General features: G+C 42.9%; 1 protein-coding gene and 1 long non-coding RNA gene across 2 annotated transcripts in view; both read left to right on the top strand.

Moving 5' to 3' along the window:
• The window catches only part of LOC128304810 (uncharacterized), a 133,558-nt gene extending 121,062 nt beyond the window's left edge, over positions 1-12,496 (top strand). The window contains exon 4 of the long non-coding RNA XR_008287425.1: positions 12,426-12,496. This is a non-coding gene — a long non-coding RNA (uncharacterized LOC128304810). The remainder of the gene's footprint in view (positions 1-12,425) is intronic.
• Positions 12,497-17,140: 4,644 nt separating this feature from the next.
• LOC128303507 (insulin-like growth factor-binding protein complex acid labile subunit) lies at positions 17,141-24,670 on the top strand. The gene is made up of 11 exons (XM_053040485.1): positions 17,141-17,282; positions 17,799-18,124; positions 18,195-18,338; positions 18,458-18,562; positions 18,644-18,770; positions 18,889-19,085; positions 19,259-19,414; positions 21,398-21,544; positions 21,766-21,934; positions 22,039-22,167; positions 22,719-24,670. The coding sequence occupies exons 1-11, from the start codon at positions 17,141-17,143 to the stop codon at positions 22,886-22,888; spliced, it is 1,812 nt and encodes a 603-aa protein (XP_052896445.1). The 3' UTR covers positions 22,889-24,670.
• The last annotated feature ends 1,151 nt before the right edge of the window (positions 24,671-25,821 follow it).

Here is a 25,821-nt window from a genome sequence, read left to right as displayed (position 1 = left end):
ATTTAAATTCCAAATTAACAACAAACATCAAACGTACGGAGAAAGCAAGGGGAAAAAAAACCTTTCCGCACCAGATCGGAGTGTAGCCATGAAACCGTGGTGGCTGCCCTTGGAAAGTTTCGCGATTCTGCATGTTTCTAATTCCCACCCCGAAAGCCATGATGCCAGGTGCCGAAACTGTGCACAATTATTATTATCTTTACGTGTAGCGTTGTTGTTACATACTGCTCGCGTTACAACAATTTTACACCGTATTGCATCCCTCGGAGCGGGTGGTAGTTTTGCATTTCCCGCTGGAAATTTTCCGGGCGCGCTATGCGGAAAAATCCATCCCGTTACGGGATGGTAATATGTTCCATCTAACTCACCGTGTGAAGAGTAACTTTTATTATCACACTTTTGAGAGTTTGATTTCGGTGCAAAGAACGATACATGAGGGACACAGAGCTTTTTTTTCCTTTCTCTCTCTCTCTCAGACAGTAACAACCAACTGGGATGGGTTTGATTAGGTCCGGGGAGCTTCGACCGAACGAAGTGAACTTTTCAATCCTACGCAACACACTGGGAGTAAAATAAACCCCTTAATATTCGTTTTCGTGTTTGGAGAGGGTTAAAATGCTAAATGTTTATGAAACCAGCGTTACAGAGGGCATACCAAAATTCTGGAAAAAAAAAGCAGCACACACTACGAGAAAGCGAAAATTTTGGATAATGAATAGTAAATATTTATTCTACCGTCCGGGAAAGCTTCCACAGCTTATGCGAACGGCGATAAGAAACACTGGTTCGGGGAGCATATTTTTCGAATCTGTTTACCTCCCATGATCACGGAAAACGGGAACTCGAAATGAAGGAAAAAAAGGTAGTTAATTATTTCGGATTACATTATTGATCGAGATCAGCTACAGCATTACGTTCCCCTGTAGGGTTAATTATCCATAAGGAATCCCTGATTTAGCATTCGCTTAACGTCCGTTTTGTTAGCCTCCACTACTTAAAGTGTAACCTTTAAAAAGTGTAAAAAAGATACTATCATAACCACCGTGTCTGCGTCTTTCATGTTCGTTCGCTTACCGATACCCTAGTTATCCGTGTGCGTCCGCTCCAGACAGTAATGGACAGTGAATGGTTTTCTTGGTGAAACATGAATCCGCAGTGCGCAAATCGGCCAAAGCACCGGATGAACAGGGATGCAGCAAATCGCAGGCGGTCGTGTCTCCTAATTGGGCCATTCGCAGAACTACTCATGCTGCACTCGTCGTCGGATTCCTTCCTGAAGGAAATCATCAAGTACCATTAAGAGCCACTTTTCGAAAGCTCTCAAGGAAGGCCACCGTTCGAATGATGGGATGATGGGGTGGTTTAGTTGAGTGCTGTGTTACTGTGTTACATGTAATATACCTGATAGAATGTTAGAACGTTATGCATTAAAAGCTATGGGCCACATACCATCAGGTATTTACATTATATTAGTTAATTGTAACTTCAGTGTTTACTTTGAAACATGGAGTAAATTTGAAATATTTTGTGCTAATTAATTTGATGTACAGAAATCAACAAGATTTGTTTTAGCCTTATTGCTTATTATAAACGACAACTAATTCGCTAAATGGTTTATGCTGGAACGGTCCGTTACTTCAAAACCGCCTAAAAGTATGCAATTCCTTACATGCGTATTAAGGATAACTTTGAGGTCGCCGACAGATTGGAACCCAAAAAGAGTCAAAATAGTCGCGAACTGGCATGGATTACACGAAATTCTTGATATTACTGACACAGTAAACGTTTTGATGCAATATTAACTCAGATGCCGCTGCTTTAATTACATTTATTATATCGCATGTATCTCATGTATTTGAAGTCTCCAACATTTTGTTGTTTTTAAATACTAACTGATTCAAAAATAACCAAAATTCTTCTGAAAAGTCAATACCCTTTTCCCACGTTCTGTGTAGTACTATCTCTTTGAAATGCTTTACGTTATTCCGCCCCGGGTGATCGCGCTTCAAGAATGTCTCCAAGAAAATCACAATCCAATCCCGCAAAAGCACCACTCGAAGCAGCAAAACTCAACGACAATCACACGTCGCAGCGCACAATCAACAATCATACAAATTGCGTACATAGCGAGTGAAAAGGGCCGAACGAAAGATATGTACCGAGCCGCCCCGCGCGCGAAGAGATAATGCGCAGCTGATTATGTGCGACACAATTAAAGTCCAATTGCAACGTGAGAAAAACAAAACCGTGCAAATAAATTAAATTCGTTTGAGAGTTTTGTTTTTTGTTTTGTTTTGGTTAAAGCACACCGCTTCATCTTTTTGCTTTCCTGTCGGCCAATAAAATCACTGCCACCGGAAATGAGCCAAAGCGAGTGCTCCGTCGTCCGTTAACTCATTTCGTACTGTGGGTTCGTACGTTCAAGCTGATGCCTGAAAAGTGCGGCGTAGATAGCGCATAAAACATTCTCCTACCAGCCTACACAATATCGTCGCAATTCGATCGCAATTCCATGCTAAGCACCAATAAATCGCTGCGCTCTTCCGTCTCGCTGTGTACCGGGTTTCGTTTGGGTTTTTTTGTCCTTTTGCTTTCTTCTCGATGCTCCGGGGCATCCTTTAGCGTGCTCCCGTGCGACAGTCGTGCTAAGCAATCTAAATTTATATTTTATTATATTTTATCGATTTCCATATCCGCCACGGACTGGGGGACGACGACTGTTTCCCCCCCCGACTGTTGTTCTTCCACCCCGTGCTGATGCAATTCAACCACTCGCACTGTCTTTGCGTTGAATCGAAAATTTAAATCCGATTGTCTTGTCGCCCGTTCCATGCCACACTGTGAACGGTGTGGGGCATATTCCGGTGTAGCATGGCAAGAACAGTACGAAATAAAGCAATGCATTCGAGCAAACGAACAAACAGAAAATGAGATGGAAAAAAGTGGAAAGGAAAGGACACTAGGAAGGAAGCGCCACTAGGGGTTTTTTTTTGGGGGTAAAAGATGATGTGCAAGTTCGAAAAAATTGTCATAAAATGGGTTTCGTGGGAGCATTTGATCATTCGTGCCAGACTTGGCTGTAGAACACTCGGTAATAAAAGTCAATCAGCATGAGGTGAAAGGAGGGAATAAATATAGAACGCGATTTTGTGCCAGTGTTCAGCGATAGTGCATGATGTCTTCGACGTGACAAATTGTCTAATTTAAACTCTTTCCGTACGACGGATGGTAGGAAATGGTGAACCTAATTTTAAAGTAATTTAACTGATCTTTCCTACTGCACGATACATCACCAGTAGCATAATATGGCCAAGCGAAATCAATGCCTTTAAATGGAAACTTCGTACCGTTTTCTACATGATCATCAAATTGATCGTCGGTCAGGGCCAAATCGTGTGCAACCTCGGCCAAACCGTGCCAAAATCGCTAGGAAATGTTGAAACATTACTTAATTAAAAAACTTTCCTATAAATTATTGAAACGTGCCTGCAACTTTTCATCCCTCGCCATACTCACGGTCACTGTTCTACCTTTCGTCAAACCGTCAGTTTTCGTGCCGGGTTGCGCTATTATTTCCCTTTCATCATATTTTAGTTTTCAATTTCCTCCATGGAGTTGAAACGCTCCGTGTGCGGAAACATGCTATACAGTGAGACTGATAATTTTCGTAGCGCTTTTGTATCAAATGAGCAGAAAGTGTGTGTGTATGTCTGACCGTCTCGGTTGGGTTGGTTGTTAGCAAAATTAAAGGAACAGTGCGCCGAACGACAGCAGTGATGACAGAAAACTCAGCGAACGCGGAAAGAGTTCTGACCTTCCTCCTTACCATTCGGATGATAAATTACCACACCGAAGTTAGCTGACATAATTATGGCTGGTCTGTTTTTTTTAACGGAAGGAACAGTTTTCAGTCGCAATACATAATTTATTTTTGTGGTCTACATGATACCAGTGCTTACCAGTATGTTATGGATTTTAGAAACGAGTGTCAAATTTAACAGTGTTGATGAAACTGTTTCAAATAATTCTTAAATAAATCGATTTGTTTATACGATCCAGTCGTTCAATGTTTAACCTTTATTGGGAAAGAGATTTTTCAAGCTGAACGATCAAACGACATCAACAATGTAATATTGTTAAACAGATTGCATAGCGATAGGCGGTTAGTGACGATAAATGGATTACAGCTGAAGATTGATGCGTTTCTAGACACACCTCCGTTTAAAGTCTCTTTCGTGATTTGGATTTCGTGTCCCATTTTTCTTTCGTCCCCGGCACAACAACGGGATTTTATTTTTGTCTTAAAAACGCCCAAATGTATGCAATGTTGTTTTCGAATAAAACATCTAGTCTCTTTTTATCGAACCAAATCCTGAACAAAACGGAAAAGAAACTTTAACTATTCAATGAAGTAATGAAAAATATTTATTTCTATATATAATTCTAACAAACGTATATTAAGAAAAAATGATATGAAAAATAGATTCCATGCTAGTCTGATAACACACAACAAAAAATCAGTTGTATGATGCTTGATTTAAAAAAGTCATTAGACAAGTTTGATCTTTTAAAAAAGTTCTATCGCATTAAAGGATCTAACTTGACATTACAATTTCAAACACAGCGAACATAATAACGGCAGGGGAATAATACGATAATGATAATTAAAAGCATTCAAACAGAAATAAAAGTACCTGTATCACTTCCACACTTGGGTGCCGATGTACCATAGCACCTCATTAAAATCATTACTTCTTAATATGAGAAAAAAAACCGATACACAGAGATTAAATCCCACAAACCTTCCGAACAGCACCGTACGCGGTAAAGCTCATCTCATCTCGTAAGCTCATTACATTATCCCCGTCCACTAAGCACTATCCAAACTGCATCTCAGCCGTCTCCAGCGCACAATGACAGCCATTGAGAAGCTCGGTGCAAAAAAAAAAAAGACGGTTAATTAAAATGCACAAACGTAATACGGCAAACGGTGCGCAACGGAGTTGGTTTCATCGTATCAACCACCTTTTCCTTTACCTCCAGAAAACTAATTTCGACTTCGATCGTTGGCCACGCTTCCAAAATGTACTCGCACTTCAAGTGCTGATGCGAGGAGCTGATGTGCATTTGTGTGATGATGGCAAAAATGGCCATTTTCCTTCGGGGTTGATTCTTCTCCCATCTTGCTACCAGCTCACAACAAAAGGGATTACAATTGGTGAAAGTGCTTTCGCGTATAATTGATATTATTCCAGTAGGATGATTTACATTTACGGTTGCAATGGAAAGGAATCGAATATTGGGAGGAAGACACTCATAGCTTTCGCATCCCGCAAAGAAAAAAAAAACAAACAAAAAATACGGATCCGAGAAGGTAGAGAGCAAAACATTAATCGGTTTAAGTGATTGCTATAAATAAAACGCTACAAAACTGGGGTTCCAATTGTCTTGCGCCCAGGGGAGACCGAAGGTAGAATCGTGCGCAGGGAGTAAATTATCAACCGTGCTGCTGATGAGCCACCCGAACAGAATCGATTATGGCGACTGGGAATCTTAATGGTAACGGCCATAACCGCTTGCATTATAAAATCATTAATTTTTCGGTAGCCGGCAAAGTATGCAAATTAGAAAGCATCCTTTACCGCCCCTTTGTCGGTGGTCGTGTTGACAAGCACACCGACAGACAGTGCTTGATTTTTGGTTGCCATAGAAATCCAAACGATTCGAGGAAGGTTACTACGATGTTGGTAACAACTGTTTAATAATGTAAAGAGCTGCAAATGGGTTTAGAGATCGTTTGTACTTTCCGACACATGACCCGCCACAATCAATCCCGTATGCGCAATTTTTGCGCTATTGGATACTCACCAACGCTACTCGTGTATCAATCAACACTCGCCACGCGCACCATCTAACCGCCCATCAATGGTACAACTGGACTGGGAAGAAAATGCAAAAGCAATTCATTTTCACCAACCCGTGCGAACCATTTCTCCGGCGAACCCATCCAAACCATCCGCTGATCGGTTTTAATTGAAATCCTAATGAAAATGGTTCAGCCTAACGACCGGATGAAACCATTTCCCGCCTAATATACCGCACGGGCCATCCTGACGCCATCCCCCCTCCCTTTTTATGGCCCACGAAATATACGCCATTATGCTCCGCACCATTGTAGGGTTGGTTTGTTGTAGCACAACCCCAAAAGGACGATGGTGAAAACGAAAAACACTCCAATGCAATGATTATGAAATTTTAATTCCATATACAATCTCGTTTGTTCGCTCACTTTGGGAGGGTATTGAAAGCTTATGGTATAGTGTAGTGTGGCGTTGCTGTATTTTTGCCACCGGCAACCCTTCTGCTTTCCGCTGGGCCAAGTAATGGACCAAGCGGTCAGTGTTGTGTTTGTGCGAAACGAAAAAATCCAACGAAGGAGAGACATTACATCTGTTTCTGTCTGTGTCCTTTTAGATGTTACATTATTTTTTTAAGGACGACATCAAAAGAGCATTCAAGAAAGAAGCAGAAATTTTTTTATTGAAATCAAATGACTTAAGTAAAGTTTAAGTGGGAGTTAAAGTACATTTTTCCACAATGTTAATGAATTTTAATACATTTTAGATAGTAACTAAAATCAGTGGCTTATCGTAGGGTCCTACGTTAATAACGCCTGATATTATGCAATGAAAATTTAACAAGCATCAATTCCCCATGAAGCAAGTGAAGAACAAAATGAGATTGCATACTTTTAGGCGTTATTCACTTATGAGGTGTTGTGTTATAACAAGAATTTCGTCGAGTTTTGAACTATACTCTCGCAATTTTGTGTTTAATATCTAATTTTTATGATATGATCTGTTCCAAATATGAAGCATTTTTCTACATAAAATAATCTATTGAATCTTTTGCGTAGCAGCTTCCAACTGCACGCACAGTATCCCTTGTCCAACGGTTCTCAAAGTCACGTGTCACCGCCACAACTAACTTTTGACAAATTCGTTCAACCACGAACGCTCGTTTGTCTTTCGGGTTGGTTCATTCCCACTGACTTACTTCCCACAGTGGACGGCCGTACCATTAATACCTTCTCTCCAAAAGACCAATCAATACTATCGTTTGGTTTGAAACACTTGACTGCTTGCCCTTTCTCGAAAAGCCACATACAAACACAATGTGCTACAAGAGGCAACATTGGCTCACGGAAGAATATATCTTACCACGGAGTATCGAAAAGAAAACGTGGCAAATGAACAACAAACAAGTGGGAAAGGTCACTTTACGAGCCTCCAAGTTCCAGCACCACCCTGCCAAGCTCAACAATAAGACCAAGCGAAACCGATAACACAATTACACCGTGGAAGCTCTTCAGCACACATGGTGGTTCCGGGCGGTAGTCGACTTATAGTTCGTGGGAAGCATAAAACCGGCACCGGGCACGTACACGGTTTGCGATTTCCGGCGATCACAGGATGGGTTTTAGTGCGGGCCCGGTTATCCTGTTACCGTTTAATTAGTGATTATGCTGACAGATGATCTAACCGTTCCGTTCGTGATCCGTTCGAGTGCGGGATGGTGGTTTCGCGGTGGGTGCGTGATGGGGAACGGTAATTTACCCCGAGCTTTGGTACGAACCATCGATTGAACCGTTTGAACCGGCGAAGGGGATGCGTGACAAGCATGACGAGAATTTATTACCACAGCGATGGTTAAACACAACCACTCTCTGTGAAGTGATTTATAAAACACATGTAATATACTACAATGGAGAAAAAAAATCACAAAAAGCATACACCAATAATTAAATGTACGAGTACGAGGTCGTAAAAATATGACACAAAACTACAAAAAGTAATTATTTTTATGCGCTCAAAGAAACTGTTGCATGATGCACGCAAAAACAACGACATATTTGCGCATTAAAAAGATACGATTCAAACTGGTGCATTTAATCAATTAATTAACATAAACTCAATTAAACTATCGGGTGGTTTGTGGTCACACACACCGGTTGATTTGAAACCACAGTGACCGGTTGGACGAAAATAAAACACTCGACAACATCGCAATCCTGCTGCGTGCCGCTTTGTGTTGCGCTCGGTTTTCACCCGGGCGTGTATATATTAAAATTTAAAATATTCTTCCATACGTCGATAGTTCAGCCACCCGCACTCCGCTCGATCAACTTCCAAAGCATCGCAAATGCTACAAATATAAATCGTATAATTGACACTAATTGATTCAATATTCAATGGGCGATGAGCTTTCGAGCTCATGATAAAACGCTTTCATTTTTTTTTTTTTGCAAGTGTTTTTCTATTCCTTTTTTGGTTCTTCTTACCATAAATTATAAATATCCAACCAGCAACTCAAAAACCTCGACAGTACGAGTACCCGCAACTAATTGACGAATTATGTACGCTCTTGAGCTAACAAAATCGCACAGCCCCGATTTTGCATAAACAACACACCCAGTGGGTGCGCGTGGCGTTCAAGTGAGCGCGATGGCGTTGAGTGCAATGCAGTGCGATGGCAAGAGGAAGACGGGCAAAGGGAATATAATAGCAATGTTGTTAGTCAAAACATGTCATTCGTGTTTTTAACCCACCACCAACGCCACCCACCCATACGCACCGAAACCCACAAAAACCCCCTAGCAAACAAGTAATCCTCATCCGCGTCTGGGGGTCGGGCTTGGTGCGGGACGGGTTCCAAACATAGCCCAATGCAACCCCGCCCGACCTATGGTTTGTGGAGCATTGGGCGTACTACTTACGGAATGAAAATTCATCCTAATTACCTACGCCAGCGTGGCTGATGCTTTGGTTACAATTTTTCGCCATCCGGTAGAGCAAACACCAACAACGAAAAACAAAAACACATCATGTTTTCGCTCCATTTTTTTATCAATCTTCTCATTCCCACAGGCCAACCACACCGCTGATGCTGTATGCATGGTGAGTTTGGTGGTGAAAAATGGTGGTAGCATAATTAAACGGGCGTGCACTGGTTGGGTAGTAGGCTATGGGCGCTGATTTTTTGTTCAATTCCGCTACGTGCGCGTTGCGTCGAAAAATACATGGGCGCTACGTTTGGATTTATTGAGCAGCTGGATTCTGGGTAAAAGTTAGTAATAAAAGATGGATTTAAAGATTTTTAATTGCTATTTTGGCGACCCGGCGACAGGACTGATTATCCGATTCGGGGTAAATAATGTCAATGACAGCCAGAAATGACAGGCCAAGACCTCCTGAGATGGGTGTGCCGATAAAGTAACTAAAACCACCACTTAAAAGCTTATTTGTTAACACATGTTCGTCTTAGAAATTGAATGGCAATATAATAACTATTCAATTTTCTTTTTTAAAAGACATAATAAAAACATCTCGATAAGTTAACATTTGAAAACATAATTGCATACCCTCAGGCTTACGATTCAACGACATTAAGAAAAAAATATTAAATGCATTTCTTCTGCACTGCACTGAAGTAAACGTTCGATAAATCCAATATTTATAACAAGTCTACGTGTGTAAATTCAAACTTAATTGACCAATAATAGGGTTATGCCCAAGTCATCATTATAATTTAACCCCTGAAAAGCTCCACTCATAAGCTGTTGGAAACACCTACTCTCTCAACTTCACATCTCTACCGCTTCTTCAATCAAAGAACATTTTCCAATCAGTTGCATATTTGCGATCACCCGATTCATCAATAATCTGCACACGCCAACTGAGTGGCCGGCCGTTCGAAAATTATGCCTTTACGGAACCTTTCCTAATAGACCGCCCCCGTCCGATAATTGATTGTTATGCTGATTTATGAGCTACGCTGGCCGCATCCAGTCTCGGCCCTTCTGCTACACTTCACAATCGCTCGGAAAATATATATACAACAGCAGCAGCAGCAGCAGCAGCAGTTCGCAACACAGAGACATCGGCCAAATGGTGTGTCGTTGCGTTTCGTCGCATCAATCCTAATTCCGGACACGTTCCCGAATGGTGGCTAATTCGTTTCCAAAACACCTCGTCACCTTTGGGCTGGTTTCGATTTCGACACTCCATAAATTCTTCGCACGCCGAAAGAAACACACCGCACCAACACTAATTTGTGCGATGCTGGCAGAATAATGATTAGCACCACCAGTTCGGCACACACATGGACGTACCGGGTCAGCATCCTCCAGGTCCGGGAGTGGTCAGCGAGCCAGCAAATCAATCCATTGTTTTATGAGCATGATTTATGAGAGATTATGGGTGCAAGATTTATTCTCGGGTGGTCGATAAATTACGCACAAGAATGTGTGCAGATTGTGCGTACGAAACGATCGAAATGGACTGTTGGAACGAGATGGAGATACGGGTTTGAGATGCGTTATGCATTATTACTTTTACGATCTGATTTATTCTTGAAAAGGATTGTTTTTCAAGAAGGGTAGAATGTTAAAATTAACATTTTATAATAGGAGTAGCGCTATACGCACCCCTGACAGGAGGGTCGCTGTGGGTGCTGAGTTAATTTAAAACGTATAGTAGGCAGTGTGAAATGTCAAGTTATTGTCTAACACTGCCTATTTGTTCATCAGATTGTATAACCTCAGGAGTAACTATTGCTATATTTAAAGGTCAAACTGGTAATATAATTTCGAATTTCTGGCCGATTTACTTCATTGTAGCAAAATGATTACCAAATGCATTTAATGAATAGAGCAAGAATATAGTAAGGAAAAAAACATCTACGTAAAATTTCATTAAACTACCTTACATAGAATGCGCTTTGGGCAACTACACTTTAGCTTTCGTTTTCTTCCAGGAAACCCTTACAAAGAAGCGATGTAACATTCGCTCATGAACAAGGTCAGAAATTCAAAACAGTGGTCAACGTTTGGCTATCACCCTCAACCAAACCGCACAACGAAACATAAATATCACTTTACTACCGCTTTGCATTATCATAAAACGTCTATAAATTTGTAACTACAATTCAACGATCTGCTTTGAAATGGTACTATTGTCCAGAATCTGTGTTTTTTTCTGTTTTCGTTGTTGACAATTCCTACTTATCGAACAGCTCTACAAAGGGCACAGATTTTAGGTCCCCAAGCTCGCCCAATCGCGTTCAGCATTTCCTGCACTTCTTTCCCACACTTCTTTTTCACAAATCCCTCGTATTCGCCATTACTTACCAAATGACACCAGGAATGGGGAACGGACCCGCCGGCTGGGATAGTGGGATTTGGAAAACTATGCTATTGGACGGGGTGAAACGCAACGGTCAACAGCCACTCTCGAAGAATTGTTGCGGTTCTGCCGCTGGCACTAAAGTGTTTGCCGCGTCAAGTGGCCATTTTTTGCACGCGCGCACCCTACTTTTCAAGAGGGAGTTGAACTTTACGACTCAAACTCGGACGTTTATAGGATGGGAAAACAATGTTTTCGTACCTGCCACGATGGTGCAAACACCGAAATGGGGTAGCTGAAACAATTAGTTAAATGCATTTCCGTATGCGGCACGGGTTAGTGATGGATGCTTGGGAAACGAATGCTAATTCACTTGGTATTGGTGCAGTGAAAATGCTAAGTGCTGTTGGTTTGGGAAACAATTGATCAGCCTAATAACAATTAGCAACCAAAAAAAAAAAAACTACTCCTAGTAACTCATCCTTCAATAAGCTAAAATGTATAGCTTCTGTTCAACTGTGTGACTTCAATCTATTGCCACTCAACATAACGAGCTGCATAAAGCAGCACTCGCTTCGTCTTATTTTGTAACGGAATGGAGCAAATTTCCATGTCTGCACAGCACCAGCTTTACGGTTCACGTCGTAAAAATATAACACTGAACATCTGAAATGGTGCCCCCATTTGCTTCTTGAAGCACCCTCAAAGATCGTACGCGCAGCAACGGAGGCAATCATTAGCTAAACCATTGGTCCGCCTGCGTTTGCATCAAGCAAAACAGCAGTGGATCAAACAATAAAGCTGAGCGTCAGAATGTTTCCCCGTACTGTACTGGATAATGAAGTTGTTAACATTAAAGAGCGAAGGCTTTTTTTACGGTTACGGAGAATTTTAAATACCGCTTTCAGCTCTAATGCTTCCATCAGGCGAATACTCGCAGCATTGTATGGGTTTTATGTTAACTTTAAGTTCTGCTGCAGCATGGGTTATGGAGTGCAGCAGCCTGGACATGATGGTAGCATTTTCTGTTGAAGCCATTTTGTTTTTTAACAGACACAATAAAAAAAACCCCCCCAATTGAACGATTAGCATCTGTATCAAACGCCCCGTTTTACTGCGAAAGCAACGTAATAAATTATCATTAAAAACGCATCAGCCGAATAAAAACCTTTCCACCCTGATAATTACACTCAATTATCGAATTTTAATTCAAGAATACCTTTCCTCTCGTTTTACTTACAGTGCAACACACCGCCTGCTCTGATCGACGGGCGTCGGAACATTTTAACAAACCCAACAAACCGCAAATGAAATCGATCGTACGTGCTGCTACACGACACAAGCCGGTGCATAATTGTCGGATCCGTACGTATGTGTGTGCGTGTCCGTTGCATGCGAATGCACCGATCAAAAGTGAAACGCGGTGATGCATTCACGTAACCGTTACTGTGCCCTGTTTGCTAGCCAGCATGCAAACTGTCGGTGTTCGTATGACTGATGATGAAGATAGTTTTGTTTAAGTGTACTAAAACCAGGTGGCATTTGAAGTAGCATAAGTGAAGATAGTGCTTGGTGCGAGTAGAAGCAGAAAGGATTCTTCTTCCCAAAACATCGTAGTTAAATCATTTTTATCAGCTCACATCGTAGCAAAAAAGGTTAGTAAATCATCATTTTGTCTATTCAAATGTTTAAACAATATTTCCATTGAGCGATTAACGTAATGCAGTTAGTAGATTAATTTTTGAAAAACTACTTCCTTAACTTCCTTGACAAAGTCCAGGGAACACCGTCTGTTGATAAATAAACGGTCAATTTCAACTGACAGCTGCCCAAGTCGACCAAACGGAGGATTCGACGACAGATGGCGCTAGGAGAGATCGCGATCGGTATGATAACGAGGATTCCCGATTCCAAGGGGGAATGACCGAGTGGCCTTGATGGAAAGGACTCGACCGGCAACCGGCACTCTACCCACGGAACCCAAGACGTCGACGTAATTTTTTAGCGCCGTTTAAAATAAACTTGAACTGGTAAAATACGCGATTGTCTAACTTTGATATAAATCGGGTGACAAGAGTCGGTTGCCGCCGTGGCAACACCGTCCTTTTGTTGTTAAATCATCGTACTACAGGAATATTATCTTAAAAAACCTTCATATTCAACATAACAAAGCCCTTTTTGTCTTCGATTACCGAAAAACTTTCCAAAACACTGTCGACGTACAGTATGACGTAAATAATACCTCATTTACTCCTAACTGCACTCATTTTATCGCAAAGGGGAAGAGGAAACAAAACTCTGGATGGTTCTCTTTCAAACAAATCTTCAACGTCACAGTAGCAACAGCTGTCAGCAGCTGGAGCAGTCCTAAGTTGGTGCTAATAATCGAGTCTTTTCCCTCGATAACACTCATAATTTGCAGCTCATTCCGTTATCACAGCACCACCACCGTCTACATACCGAATGAGATTTCATAATCTCCCTCCCAGACACCATGTCTGCTTGAAGCTCTTTACTCGCCGCCCAATTATTGTATTGACAGAAGAAGAAAAAAACACCACAAGACCGCCAAGTCCACAATGGCTTTGCTCCCCATTTCTTGCCTGGAGTTGGTGGTTATCGGTTTTCCCTGTCCTACCCTCCTTATTATCACCTCCACATCAGATAATAGCACAAACTGATGTGGCGTTGCATAGGGTAGCTTTGCCTTGGACTTAATTCTGTTCAGAGACACTATACCTAGCAGTAACTTTTGGCAGAGCTTTCTAGGTCGACATTTTCCTACAGTTACGCAATGCAAATAATCAATAGTAGAAAACATAAATAGATCCCCCTGGAAAGCATCTGTAACCAGCAGAAACATATTTGGATCATGTAGCGGCTTTAAGAGCTTGACAACATTTATTTTGATTCTCTAAGTTGGGAACCGTATCGTGGAAAGGTTTATGCGATGGAAATAAAAATATTTGCCGCAAAAATTTGATATATTATAGAAAATTATTTAAATTCATTTTTCCCCCTTTTCAACCCATAACTGCTGTATTGCCTGTTCTGGAGCACGCTAAAGGCTGATAACGCAATTAACTAATTTGATTATCCAGTCATCCAAATAAATGCAAAGCATCATTTTAGACGACGCAATTGAATTACTCTATAAAATGTTAAAAACTAAATTTGAAATACACAAAAACCATTTAATCAACGTTGGTTAAAACTATTGCTGACTGTTTTTTTTTTATTTCCAAATGTCCTGTAGCAATACTCGTAGCCGGTTTTGATTGAATTGCATCCACGCAATCACGTCGCTGGCTGTTCGATTTTAATCCATTATATGATTGGTGTGGAGCAAACGGGAGCCGTCAGATTGTGTCCTATTCATTACGACCGACTGTACTGCGTAGATCTAAATTATTTTATGGATACGTATTTATTAAGCAAACTAAGCTTATGCTATACTGGACTTAATTTGCAATCACCGTGTGAAACATGAATGGTCCAGCATAAATCATACTCCGGTGCGCATCAATCATTTCGTCTATTGACGGTCGGCTGAACATGGGACGGCTTTACAGTTCGCCGTCACATTACAGAGCAAATTGTACGTAAACGATAGCAAATATTGACACGTTCAATGGCAACCATTGAACTGTAAATAAACCAATCTAAATCTAAATCCGTTTCAAAAAGCTCCACCATTTTTATCCCCCCACTTTCTGCACACCCCATCATCGTGATCGAGGGGGGGAAAAAACCAAACTTTAGCCCAAAAATATCATACCAGTGGGCGGCAGAGAGTGTTCTGCAAACTTTTAACGCTCGAATAAATTTCACTGTAACAGTTCTTAGCTTCAAACCCCCCCTCCCCAGTCCAACAGCTTAACCAGCAACCGTGAAAGGTAAAATCAAACCGCGTCAGTTTACGAAACCGAACGGCTCTTACTAAATAAACCGATATAAATCAAACGCCAGCCTAATTTATGTTTCGATGGTCGGCATCATCAAGGTAGCAAAAACAACTTTTACTGAAATGGGGGGGATATTGAGAAATAGAGGGAAGAAAAAGCGAGCAAAAGAGGATTGTCAAAGAAAGAATTCGATCGTTTGATATCGTACCTGATTGGATGGTCCGTTTTTTTCTCTTTTCCATGCTGGAAAAAAAAATTGCCGAAAGTTGTCAAAATTAAATCGGATAAGGAACGCTTGTATCGTGACCGAAACGTAGCACCCATTGGGGCAACAACGATGCTGAACCGGTTTGGTGATTACTCCGAATCCTCCGAATAACCGACTTGTTGAGCCCCCAAACCGAAACCCCCCTACGATACGGTAAACATTCTCACAAAACGAGTCCAAATGGGGGGTCCTTTTTGCTTGGGAAAATCCCGTATCAGACGGTGAAATAAGAAAACGTAACCATACCGGAGACTTTAGAATACAGTACAGATGGGGAAAAATCTACAAAGCGTGTATAACTTATGCCTGTCTGTCGATTTGCGACCCTCACCATTTGACCGGGCGGGACAATGAAAAATGAGCCCGATCGAGAGGATGTCCTCCGTTCGTGGTCGACAGATTACATTTCCACATATTCGCAGGACCGACTGATTAAGACCTTAGGATGCGTTTTGGGAAAATATTCTCCTCACGGTATTCAAAAAGAAAAGTCCTGTTCCAAACCGCTTTTCCCATTTTCCCTCCCCTTTTGTTGCGGACCGATCCATTGCGTTCGATTTTATTTATTTCCTCTTTCTGCAACACTGCTTTAATACGACGCAACAGTGTGCGCGATTGAATGCTCTAGCGTTGGGCGGAAAGTTAATACCGGTTGGCAGTTTAGGTTAGTTCGATTTTCTTCTCCACCACCGGGCAAGCACTGATTTTTCCCATTAATATCATGCACCACCAGGCGCCTCCATTCGAATTCGTTTGCCCTAGGGTGCTTCGACTCACTCACCGCCAGTTCACCGGGCCCTTCCAAATACGGCGCTTCACAGCGTACCGTTTTGTTCCATTGGTCCAACTGTTGTTCGGCGTTTGTCGAGCCCGTAATAAAACGTGACATTAATAGTCATCGATTTATGGTTGTTCACAGTGCGTTTTTGTCGGTTCGGTGTATTTACATTCGATTGCATGTTGTTTAGCTGTTGTTACGCAAACACTGCACTGCCATTGGGTTGTTCGTGCTGTGCGAAGGTTATGAATCCTCTTCCCGCAGTGTGGTGATTTACTGTGGATCGGTTCATAAATTTGTCCCTCAATTTATGGTTCCCTCCCCCGCCACACACTGCTGGGTTTTTTGCTTTCGGTCTTTAATACGAACTGGGCTTTCATCCCGATCTGACACTGTTTTGCTGACGTGCGGAAAATTAAGAAAACACCACAATTCCATTTTCGAACTGTACAGTACACGGTCCACTTTCTAGCGTAGCGCCCCGTCAAACTTGTCGTTCTTTTTATAATATTCAATGAAAATAAAAACCCAACCTGTCATAATCAGAAAATACCGCTGCTATTTAGCACTCAAATTGTATTATAATTAAATGTAGCAATATGACGGGAAAAATGTATCCTGTTAAACCAGTTTTTATTGTTAATCCACCATCTATTGTTTGACGGAAAAAAACAGAAAAAAAATCCAATATACATTATGTCCTCGTACTTCCAACCGAGTATCCAATTAAATCTTAATTAAATCGTTGTATTTACGCTTACTATCGCTGAGCTTCATATAAAAACAATAAAAATGTTGCAACTATATTGCTATTAATCTACAGCAGGCATTCAATTATACCGAGTTGCAAGAAGCAAGATTTAATATTTTATTTTTCATTTGAAACTTGTGAAAAAAATAATCGTTCAATTTAAATATGGAAATAAAACACAGTTTATTAAAAATAATAACTTATAGTAAAATCTTTTCTAATCCATTCGAACTTTGCTCTCCCAACAGCACCGTAATGAATTTCAACATATCTGCACTGCTCATCATACTGGCCCTGGTCTGTGGGACGATGGCAGCCAGTGCTTCCCGGAAGTGTCCTACCGACTGTCACTGTGATCTCGACCAGAAAGGACGCTACCGAACGGTCTGCAACAAAGGTACGGTAATCGAATGAAACACTCGCCATAGCTCGTTACGCACTCAAACCCAATCGCCTTTGGGGTTGATGAAACGGGGGGGGAAAACACCCCACCCATGTGTTCGAAGTTGATCAAATGAAAACAATAAAGGACCTGCTGCTATACAAATGAATGGCTTCAAGTGAAGGAAGTGTCTTTCTTGAAACGGACCTCCTCTTCCCTATATCATATGTATATATTTTTGCTCTCAATTATGCTTGAGGTATGCAATTACCCATCAAGTGCGATTATCATACAACGCAGCGAAATGCCTTTAAGGTGTGACTTTGAAGTTGTTCTACGGCACACGTCCAAACAAACCAGGCTCCTTCGATCAGACATAATTGTGGAGTGAGCGCAGAAGGTTGTCAATGTCAGAAACACTCACCATTGTTTATTTTATATCATGTTTACACAAAAAAGTTATTAATTAATTGCTTATCAAATTAATTTGCATTCATTCCCTCGTTTCTGCTATTTTTTTTACTTCCGCAGTGGAATGGATCATCCCACCACTGTCACAATTCGAGCCGGACGTTGAGGTGTTTGTCATCTCGAACACGCGCAACCCAATCAACGTGGGACCACAGTTTCAGTTCTTCAACAAGCTTGAAGTCCTGCGTATCGTGAACGCCAACATACAGTCGGTCGGTGACCGTTCCTTCTGGGGCTTGGTACGGCTGAAGACAATTGATATCTCGCACAACAATATTACCCAGCTCGGGACGGAAAACTTCCGCGGTCAGGACAACCTGATCGAGCTCGACCTATCACGTAACCGGTTGGACAATATCGCGAGCGGAACGTTTGGACATTTGAAGGTAACCGCGATGCGAATACTGACTGATTTGCTAATTTGATGCGTCACCGAATGCTTCTCTTCCTTGGTAGGAACTAAAAACGCTTCATCTAGTAGCTAATTCCATCACCGAATTTACTCAACGGTTGTTCCTGCATCTGGCGAAGTTGAAGTATCTTGATCTGAGCCACAACTCCATCGACGATCTGCCACCGGAAGTGTTCAAAGACGTACAGGTACTCTATTTTACTCTCTCCCTCTCTCTCTCTCTCTCTCTCTCTCTCTCTCTCCCTCTCTCTCTCTCTCTCTCTCTGTTTTAAAATTGCTAAAGTATATTTATTTATTTTTCTCACAGGATTTAAAAATATTTAAACTACGGGGATGCCGCTTATCGAAAATTAATCCTCAAATTTACAATATTCTTTCCCACTTGATGGAGCTGGATCTGGGATATAATCAGGTAAGCAAACGAAACGGTTTTATCCTTAGGAACGGTAACTTTACTTCTATTTCAACCTGTTTTTTTTTTGTTTTTGTTCAGATCAAATATCTCGACCGGGAAGAATTTAAGGACCTGCGGCATCTGCAAAAATTACGCCTCGACGGTAACCAGCTGTCCGTGATCGTCGATGAATTATTCACGAACCAGCGGGAGCTAAGTTTTCTTGGTAAGTTGGGCCCCCCCGTCAATGGGCACTGGACCGAAAATGCCGTCCGGATTCGTTTGATCGGCCTAATAAATGCATGTCGGGCTCTTTATCTGCTTCATCTGCTCCTCCCCCCCAGATGTTTCCCGGAACCGGTTGGCCAAGATCGCGGACCGGGCGTTCGAGAACCTGACGAGCCTTACCTATCTGGACGCATCGTACAACAAGCTGTCCCTCATAGAGCCGGCCTGTTTTCGCCCACTGAAGAACCTGCAGACGCTCAACATTAGTGGGAATTTACAGCTGGATCTGAGCGAAATGGAGGACACGATACAGGTACATTCACAGCAATTAATCATCCAAACTTTGGGTGTAGTTTTTCTCGTCGAATGTGTTATCAGTTTATGGCGATTACTATAAATGTGCTCCTCTCAGCGGGTTGCATATCGATGATGATTTACTGCACGATCTAACCGTACCAACACATCTCCTTTTCTTCCTCATCATAGGTGATAAAGGACATCGCCGGGCTGATGGTGGCCGACATGGGTGCGCTTCCACCGAACCTTTTCGGCGCCTTCCGCCGCCTGAGCGCGCTCAATCTGTCTGGAAATCATATCGATAACATCACCCTACAAATCATCGAACCATTGAACCATTTGGCGGTAAGTTTTCCCAAAACAACTCCCAGGTGTGTGCGGTAGAAGCCTCGCGGGGATAAAGTTCCGAGGGTTTTTGTTCGTTATCACTCTTATGCGCTACTGTGTTTGGGATCCAGAAATCTTCCCAGTGGAGCACCGAAGTAGTGTACCGAAACGGAACATCCCCCTCCGCCCCAAACAGTGAGAAAACTCTCGGAAATAATATGTGCAGATTCATTTTTCAATAACAATGGTGCTTGCGATGGTGCACCGAACGCCATCGAGTAGCATTTCAATGAGATGCCACAACGTACACGAACGTGCATCAATATTAACAGTCGTAATTTTATACATCCCGAGACTGCTACCATCTTTCACAAATGATAAATAATCTAGGTCGGAATGGGGCTTCAGGAGAAGATCGCTTTTCCATTCCGACAGGAAACCCCACAATCAGTGTGGGGCGAAAACATCACATATCTATCGAAAGTGCCGAGAGCATGCAAAACACGGCTGCACGATGCACCCACTGGATGGCAACACGGGAAAAGAATCATCTTTCCAAGTACAAATTTACGCCCTTACCCCATACCATCATCATCATCATCATCCTCCCGAAAAGCTCCGGGTTTGGCCCCAAAAACCAGTTCCGGTGGTGCAAAGCGGATGTTATAGTGCAGCAAAAGTACTTCAAATCTTATCGCTGATACTCGACCATATTGCAATGAAGAAAAGCGCGCACACACACACACACAAAGAAATGGAGAAAAAGCTCGAGAATAAAACCGAAATCTAACCTAGTATTTGATTTGCTTTCCTGCTCCTGCTCGTATGATTACACCCCACAGTACGTACGTTCCATTCAATCTTCACACCACCAACAATTCTCAATCAGCCCACCCATTGTATACCGTGTGGATATGATTTACCGAAATGGTAGTGTTTTTTTTTTTTTTTTTGCTCGGTTTCATTCCTCACGTAGTTATGCCACAACGATGTGTGGTAAAAGCGCAAATCTTTTCCAACCTACACACGGCACAACACAGCAGTTGCAGCGATGCTAGTTTTTTGCGGTGAAGAATTAGGAAACTACCGTCTACCCAATGCCGGAAAAGCCAATTTTCGACGGTAAATAGGCACATTGGAAAAAAAGCGAGCTTTTTTTTAGATGGCAAAGCAAAACCAACATCACACACACGGCAGGGAAGCGAAACAGTGGACGGTTAAATACACATCTCGCTAGAAAATGAAATATTTGATTTATACCATGTGCTTGTATTTACTATCAAACACACTCACACGCACACCCATACAACCTCGAAAACGACCGCAAGATAAACATCGGTTTGCAGCTTGCTGCAGCAAGAAGTCGTTTTTCACCTGCAATATGCCATTTCCAGGTGTGGTGGTAATGCACTTCACGGCGAACATAAAGAAATTGCTTTTTGCGCTTCCACAGTAAAGCACTACCCCCTGCTTCCTTGGATCGTTCCTTACAAAGCTCAACACCAAAGGAGGCGAATTTCCCATAAAGAAGATTTTTAGAAATTTGAATTTCTCGCAACGCTGTGAAGCAAAGAACAGCAAATCTCTGGTGGGGTGTGGGGGGGGGGGGTGTGAAATTCCGTGGAAAATCAATTTCAATATTTTTCGATCGAAACAAGTGCCAGAAATGCTATTCGATCGATCCGCGAACTTTGTGCATAAGGCAGAGAGCAGAGCGAAAGAATGAACGAACATAAAGATCATAAATCGTTTTATATTGCGCCAGCACCGTATGCGTGTAGTTCAAAGCAAATCAAAGCATGCCATCGAAAACAACGAGCGTGGGTGTTGTCAATTGACCTGTCAGCGGCTATGACCTGTGCGACGGTTGTCATTGCATTGCGTCAAAGGTTTCGATAGAATGCGCAGTAAGAAGCTCGTTCATTGTTCATCTTTACTGGCAGTTCTCTGAAAGTTGGTGATGTATGTTATGTGTTTCTTTCCTTTCGCTCTCCCCGCCAGTTCTTGGATCTGTCCCGGAATCAACTGAACGGCATCCCGGAACGGTACGCCACCCAGCTGGCACGGATCGCCGACGTTAAGCTGGAAAACAACCCTTTGATATGCGACTGGTGTCACATGGGGCCGCTCATCACACAGTCGAAAAAGGTACGTCACGTTACACTGCATCACACAAACATGGCGAGCGCGGCGCGTCATGTCCATCAAAAAGAAGCTCCAGATTAGAGAATCCATTGCTCACGGGAGCAAGCACACCGAAGCACGGGCATCGGAGGCACGGAAAGAGAACGCTAGAAGAACTCCAACGAGTAGCTTAGTCGCTTAGTGCTGCATGTTAATTTCTTTTTTCGCTTTTCTGATGTCCCCAGCTTAAGCGAGGTCTACCCTGGCAGGAAGTTCCCCGGTGCTTTCTACCCGAACGACTTCGCGAGGTGCGCATCGACGGCTTGCATCAGGACGGTGTCGAGGATTGTATGGAGGTGATAGTGGACGAGGATCATGATGCCGCCAGCACGTCGCACAACTTTCTCGAGCAAGGTATGGAAGGGGGTTGCTGCGAAACTTCGATTCCCAATCCGGGATAGCTTTTGCATATGCGTTTCTTTTTTATTTTTTTTTGGTTCATTTTCTCCCCGTTACAGCGGGTAGCGTTAGCATACTGGCTGCCTGTGGGCTAATAATATTCATCATCCTCGCCATCATCGTCGTGTCTACGGCACTCTGTCTCTCGAGGCATCGGGCGCGCTACTATACGCACGAGGACAAACGAGGTAAGCTGCGGCGATGTTAGAATTCCAGTAACGGTTTTTTGATAGTGGAATAGAAGAGGAAAACATGTTCTATGAAGAGCTTTTAAGGTTCTTTTTTGATGGCTTCCATGCAATCCAATGAGTTGCATGATTCGAATGAAAAGACTCCTAATTTATTATAGAAAGACATAATATAATCAAATCTCAAAATAATTAACTGAATGACACTAAAAAATCTGATTTTCTAAAGGAAGACAAACTCTCTAATAATTCCCGAAACAACTGAAAGTCCCTAACTACATCAAATAAGAGATATCTTTCGGGATGACCCGGTGTTTAAAAATCCGTTGTAAAAGGTCCTCCTTTAAACTATTACAATTGAAGACAACAATAACAACAGAGACGGATCAAATCCAAACAAATAACAGTACAATAGTAAAATGTTGTGAGCTATTCCTCCAAATTTCGTTAAACATTGCACATGCAAGGGCTACGGCAAACAGCCACTCCTCCAATTCGTCAATTCTCTAAGAAATCATGGCAATAATTTCAATTTCCTCCATTCTTCACAGACACAATACTCGAGAAAAATGCGGAAACACCCATCATCACGACGGGCAGCGAGATCAACTTCAAGTTCCCGTACAACGAGCGTGTCTGCACGATCGACGAAATGTGCATCCCGCCCCCACCGCCACCCCCGGGAAAGTTGGCCCCGGCCAGCATCGAACGGTTCGATTAACGAACGGAACCAGCGATCCGGATCGGTGCGGATGGGCTACTGCCATCCACCACACCCGATCCGGTCGCCGAAACCGTTGCCCTGATCGAGCTAACGGCCAGCCATGCCAGCTCGCGAGACTCGCTGTCCGCAACCGATGGGCACAGCACAGCGGGCACGCGAACAGTCACCATCAGCAGCATATCGCAGACCGCCGACCTAGGGTCGGATGTACCATCGACGAGCGGCATCACTGCGAAACCCTTCACACCGAAGAGCATCCTCAGAAAGCGTACCGATGCGGGGCTCTAGGATGGACGACCGGCCTGTCCTTTTTCACACTGTACATAGTTTCACCGAAACAAACCGGGGTCACCGTACCCACCCCCCGAGGCAAGGCAGGTGAATTTTATCCATTAAGAAGCGCTGTAGGTAAATCGTACCCACATGGATCCGTGCGTGATATGTTTTATCCTTGAAATCGTATCTCCGGAACCGTTTACGCCTTCCAACGAACGGGGCTTCAAGAAGCGTTCAATCTAAGCGCTGGGACATCCTAAAATGGGAAATGGGGATGTAGTGTGTTATTAGTTATTAATTATAATCATGCGGGTTGTTTTAAGCGCGATGTGGTTGACAGATTAGAAACGTTAACGTCGCTTTTTTTCACGTGGGTGGGGTTTTCGCTGGTTGCCATCGGCAACAGGCCATCGTGACGTGTGCAGGTTTTGTTGAGCGAAAATCCGACATGTACATACTATACACACATCCAAGCACACACACACCTACGGGTTTCCTCGGATTTTTCCTGCAGTCAAGTGAACTTACGCTTTAGTGACTCCCTTGCGCTCCATTCGATCATGCGTTCCGGTACGTTTTGCGTCTAAAGCCGTGTAGCTCTTGTAGTGGATATTTGGGAAAATCATCATTGCAAAAGGCGTATATCTGCACTCGAGTTCCCACACTTCCCAACAACGCGAGATTAATGATGTGCGTTTGGGGAGGGTTTTTTTTTGTATCTCCTGTGTGATCCAACGCAACTCAACAGATGTTGGATGTTGGCCTACCGGCATGCCCACACAGTACTGTTGGCTTAAGCCTTGTACCATCACGTGCTCGACACTGTCACGATGACAATCATGATGGGTTTATAATTTTACAACCCAAAATCCCAGCCCGACCGACCGGTTTGGTGGTGATGGAAATCCTACGGCTTGTGACTGCTGGTTTACATCCGTGACATGATTCAACGACCTGTGCGTCAGCCTGTTTTGGGATTATTACCGCTGGCTTGTGTACCTGAAGAGGATGGAGCTTTAACACTGTTATTCTGTCCTTACCTTACATAAAGTCCCCCATTCAATCATTGAAATAGTTTCGTGAAGTGACACTTGGTAAGCTACTCCACAGTTATTTGTCTATTTCTACTAAACCACAAATTTATTATCGATGCACGCAATGAAAAATACATTCAAATCAGCCATTCAACAAAACGAAAACGGAAAAAAATACGATTGCAAAATGCAACGCCAACTACGTCGATCAATGGCATTCGTTTTGCGCTATCCATAAGCAATCCGGTTGGGACAGCAGGAGGGGAAAAAAAAACAACAAACAAATCACCCACAGCAAAACACAATCAAAAAGGCAAACCCCCTCCTCCCTTTTTAACGCGGAAGGAAATAAAACTGTATTAAAGCCAATTCGCGCGCGCACTATGACAGCGTCGGTACGTACGTATCATAAAATATACGACAGAGCGATGGTAAAATGGTTGTCCGCATTCGCTTCTTGTTAACCAATCCGGTTTCGCGGTTCGTGAATGCCTTTCGAACACAATATTCCACCAAATGCGCGATCCCATCGGCGCTCGGTGCTGGGGTGTGTAATTTTTTTTTTCGCGTTGCGTTTGTTTAGACGCTTGTCAACATAAACCCCCGAACACAGCGACCACAAACGATGTTGGACCGTCGCAGTGAATTGGGCTTACGCCGGAACATGCTCTACACAAAAGACGCGACAACGATGGGGGTTTTAGTTGTGCGTAGCTAACCATTTAGCGTTACGAACCCACAAAGCACCGAACAGCGTTACTGTATTTTAGACATCCGGGTGAGTGCTCCTTCGGGAGAGAGCTTTTTTTTGTTGCCCCATTCCCCCCCCCTTTTTTGCCTTATCCTTCACCCGGAATGCCATTAGGGAAAATGTCATCAGAGTATTAAATTTCGCCTGCCGTTGCGTTTTATTTCGGGATTAAAAGCGGCATATTTTTGTTCTATTTATTTAGCCGATGGGGTTTCACCGATGCAGCATATTTATTGCTATCGAAGTCGGTTCGGTGCTATGTAAAAATCGCACGTACACGAGAGAGTGTTGCATAAATCAGACAAAATGGTCATTTGGACAACATTTTGGGGGGTGGGGAGGGGGAACATTGAGAACACCCCACCCCCACCCCCATCCGCGGTAAAGCTTCTGTTGGCCTGCCCTAAAACCATTCCACACTCGGGGGGGTCCATTGATCTAACAGGGCTATTTGCACGGTACGGACAGGTACTTGTCTTTCCAATGGCCGCAGGCGTACACTCACCTCGGTACACCTAGTTTTGATATATTGTCCAATATTTGCACGACAGCACCGCATCGTTTGCTTGTGGTACGAAAGCTTCGACGGGGCATTCATTTCATGCGCAAGGTATGAACGTAACGTGGAAATGTGTTTCACTTAGCGGCGCATCATCGCTGTTAGGTGCTTTTCGCCAGGCAATGTCTGCCGGTATCTATCGCGATGTATCTATAGAAAAGGGGTTATTTTTACGGTGCTGTATCGTACTGTACGGTATGCATGTTTTGTGCTTATAATACAACGATATATTTATAGCCATGTTGACAGAATACGACCTTCCGAATGTCCTGCTTGACACGGTCATTTAATTCAATTGACTTCTCCATTC

This window comes from Anopheles moucheti, chromosome 3 (genome assembly GCF_943734755.1).
Source record: "Anopheles moucheti chromosome 3, idAnoMoucSN_F20_07, whole genome shotgun sequence".
Taxonomy (NCBI): Eukaryota; Metazoa; Arthropoda; class Insecta; order Diptera; family Culicidae; genus Anopheles; species Anopheles moucheti.
Note: the sequence above shows the minus strand (reverse complement) of the source record. Positions and strands in the feature narration are given on the sequence as shown.

Excerpts from the sequence above, each read along its gene's own strand:
- LOC128303507 (XM_053040485.1), top strand. The coding sequence starts at position 17,141 with ATGAATTTCAACATATCTGCACTGCTCATCATACTGGCCCTGGTCTGT. Across the intron at positions 18,125-18,194 it reads GAACGTTTGGACATTTGAAG|GAACTAAAAACGCTTCATCT; the intron begins GTAACCGCGATG and ends CTTCCTTGGTAG. Across the intron at positions 18,771-18,888 it reads GCGGGAGCTAAGTTTTCTTG|ATGTTTCCCGGAACCGGTTG; the intron begins GTAAGTTGGGCC and ends CCTCCCCCCCAG.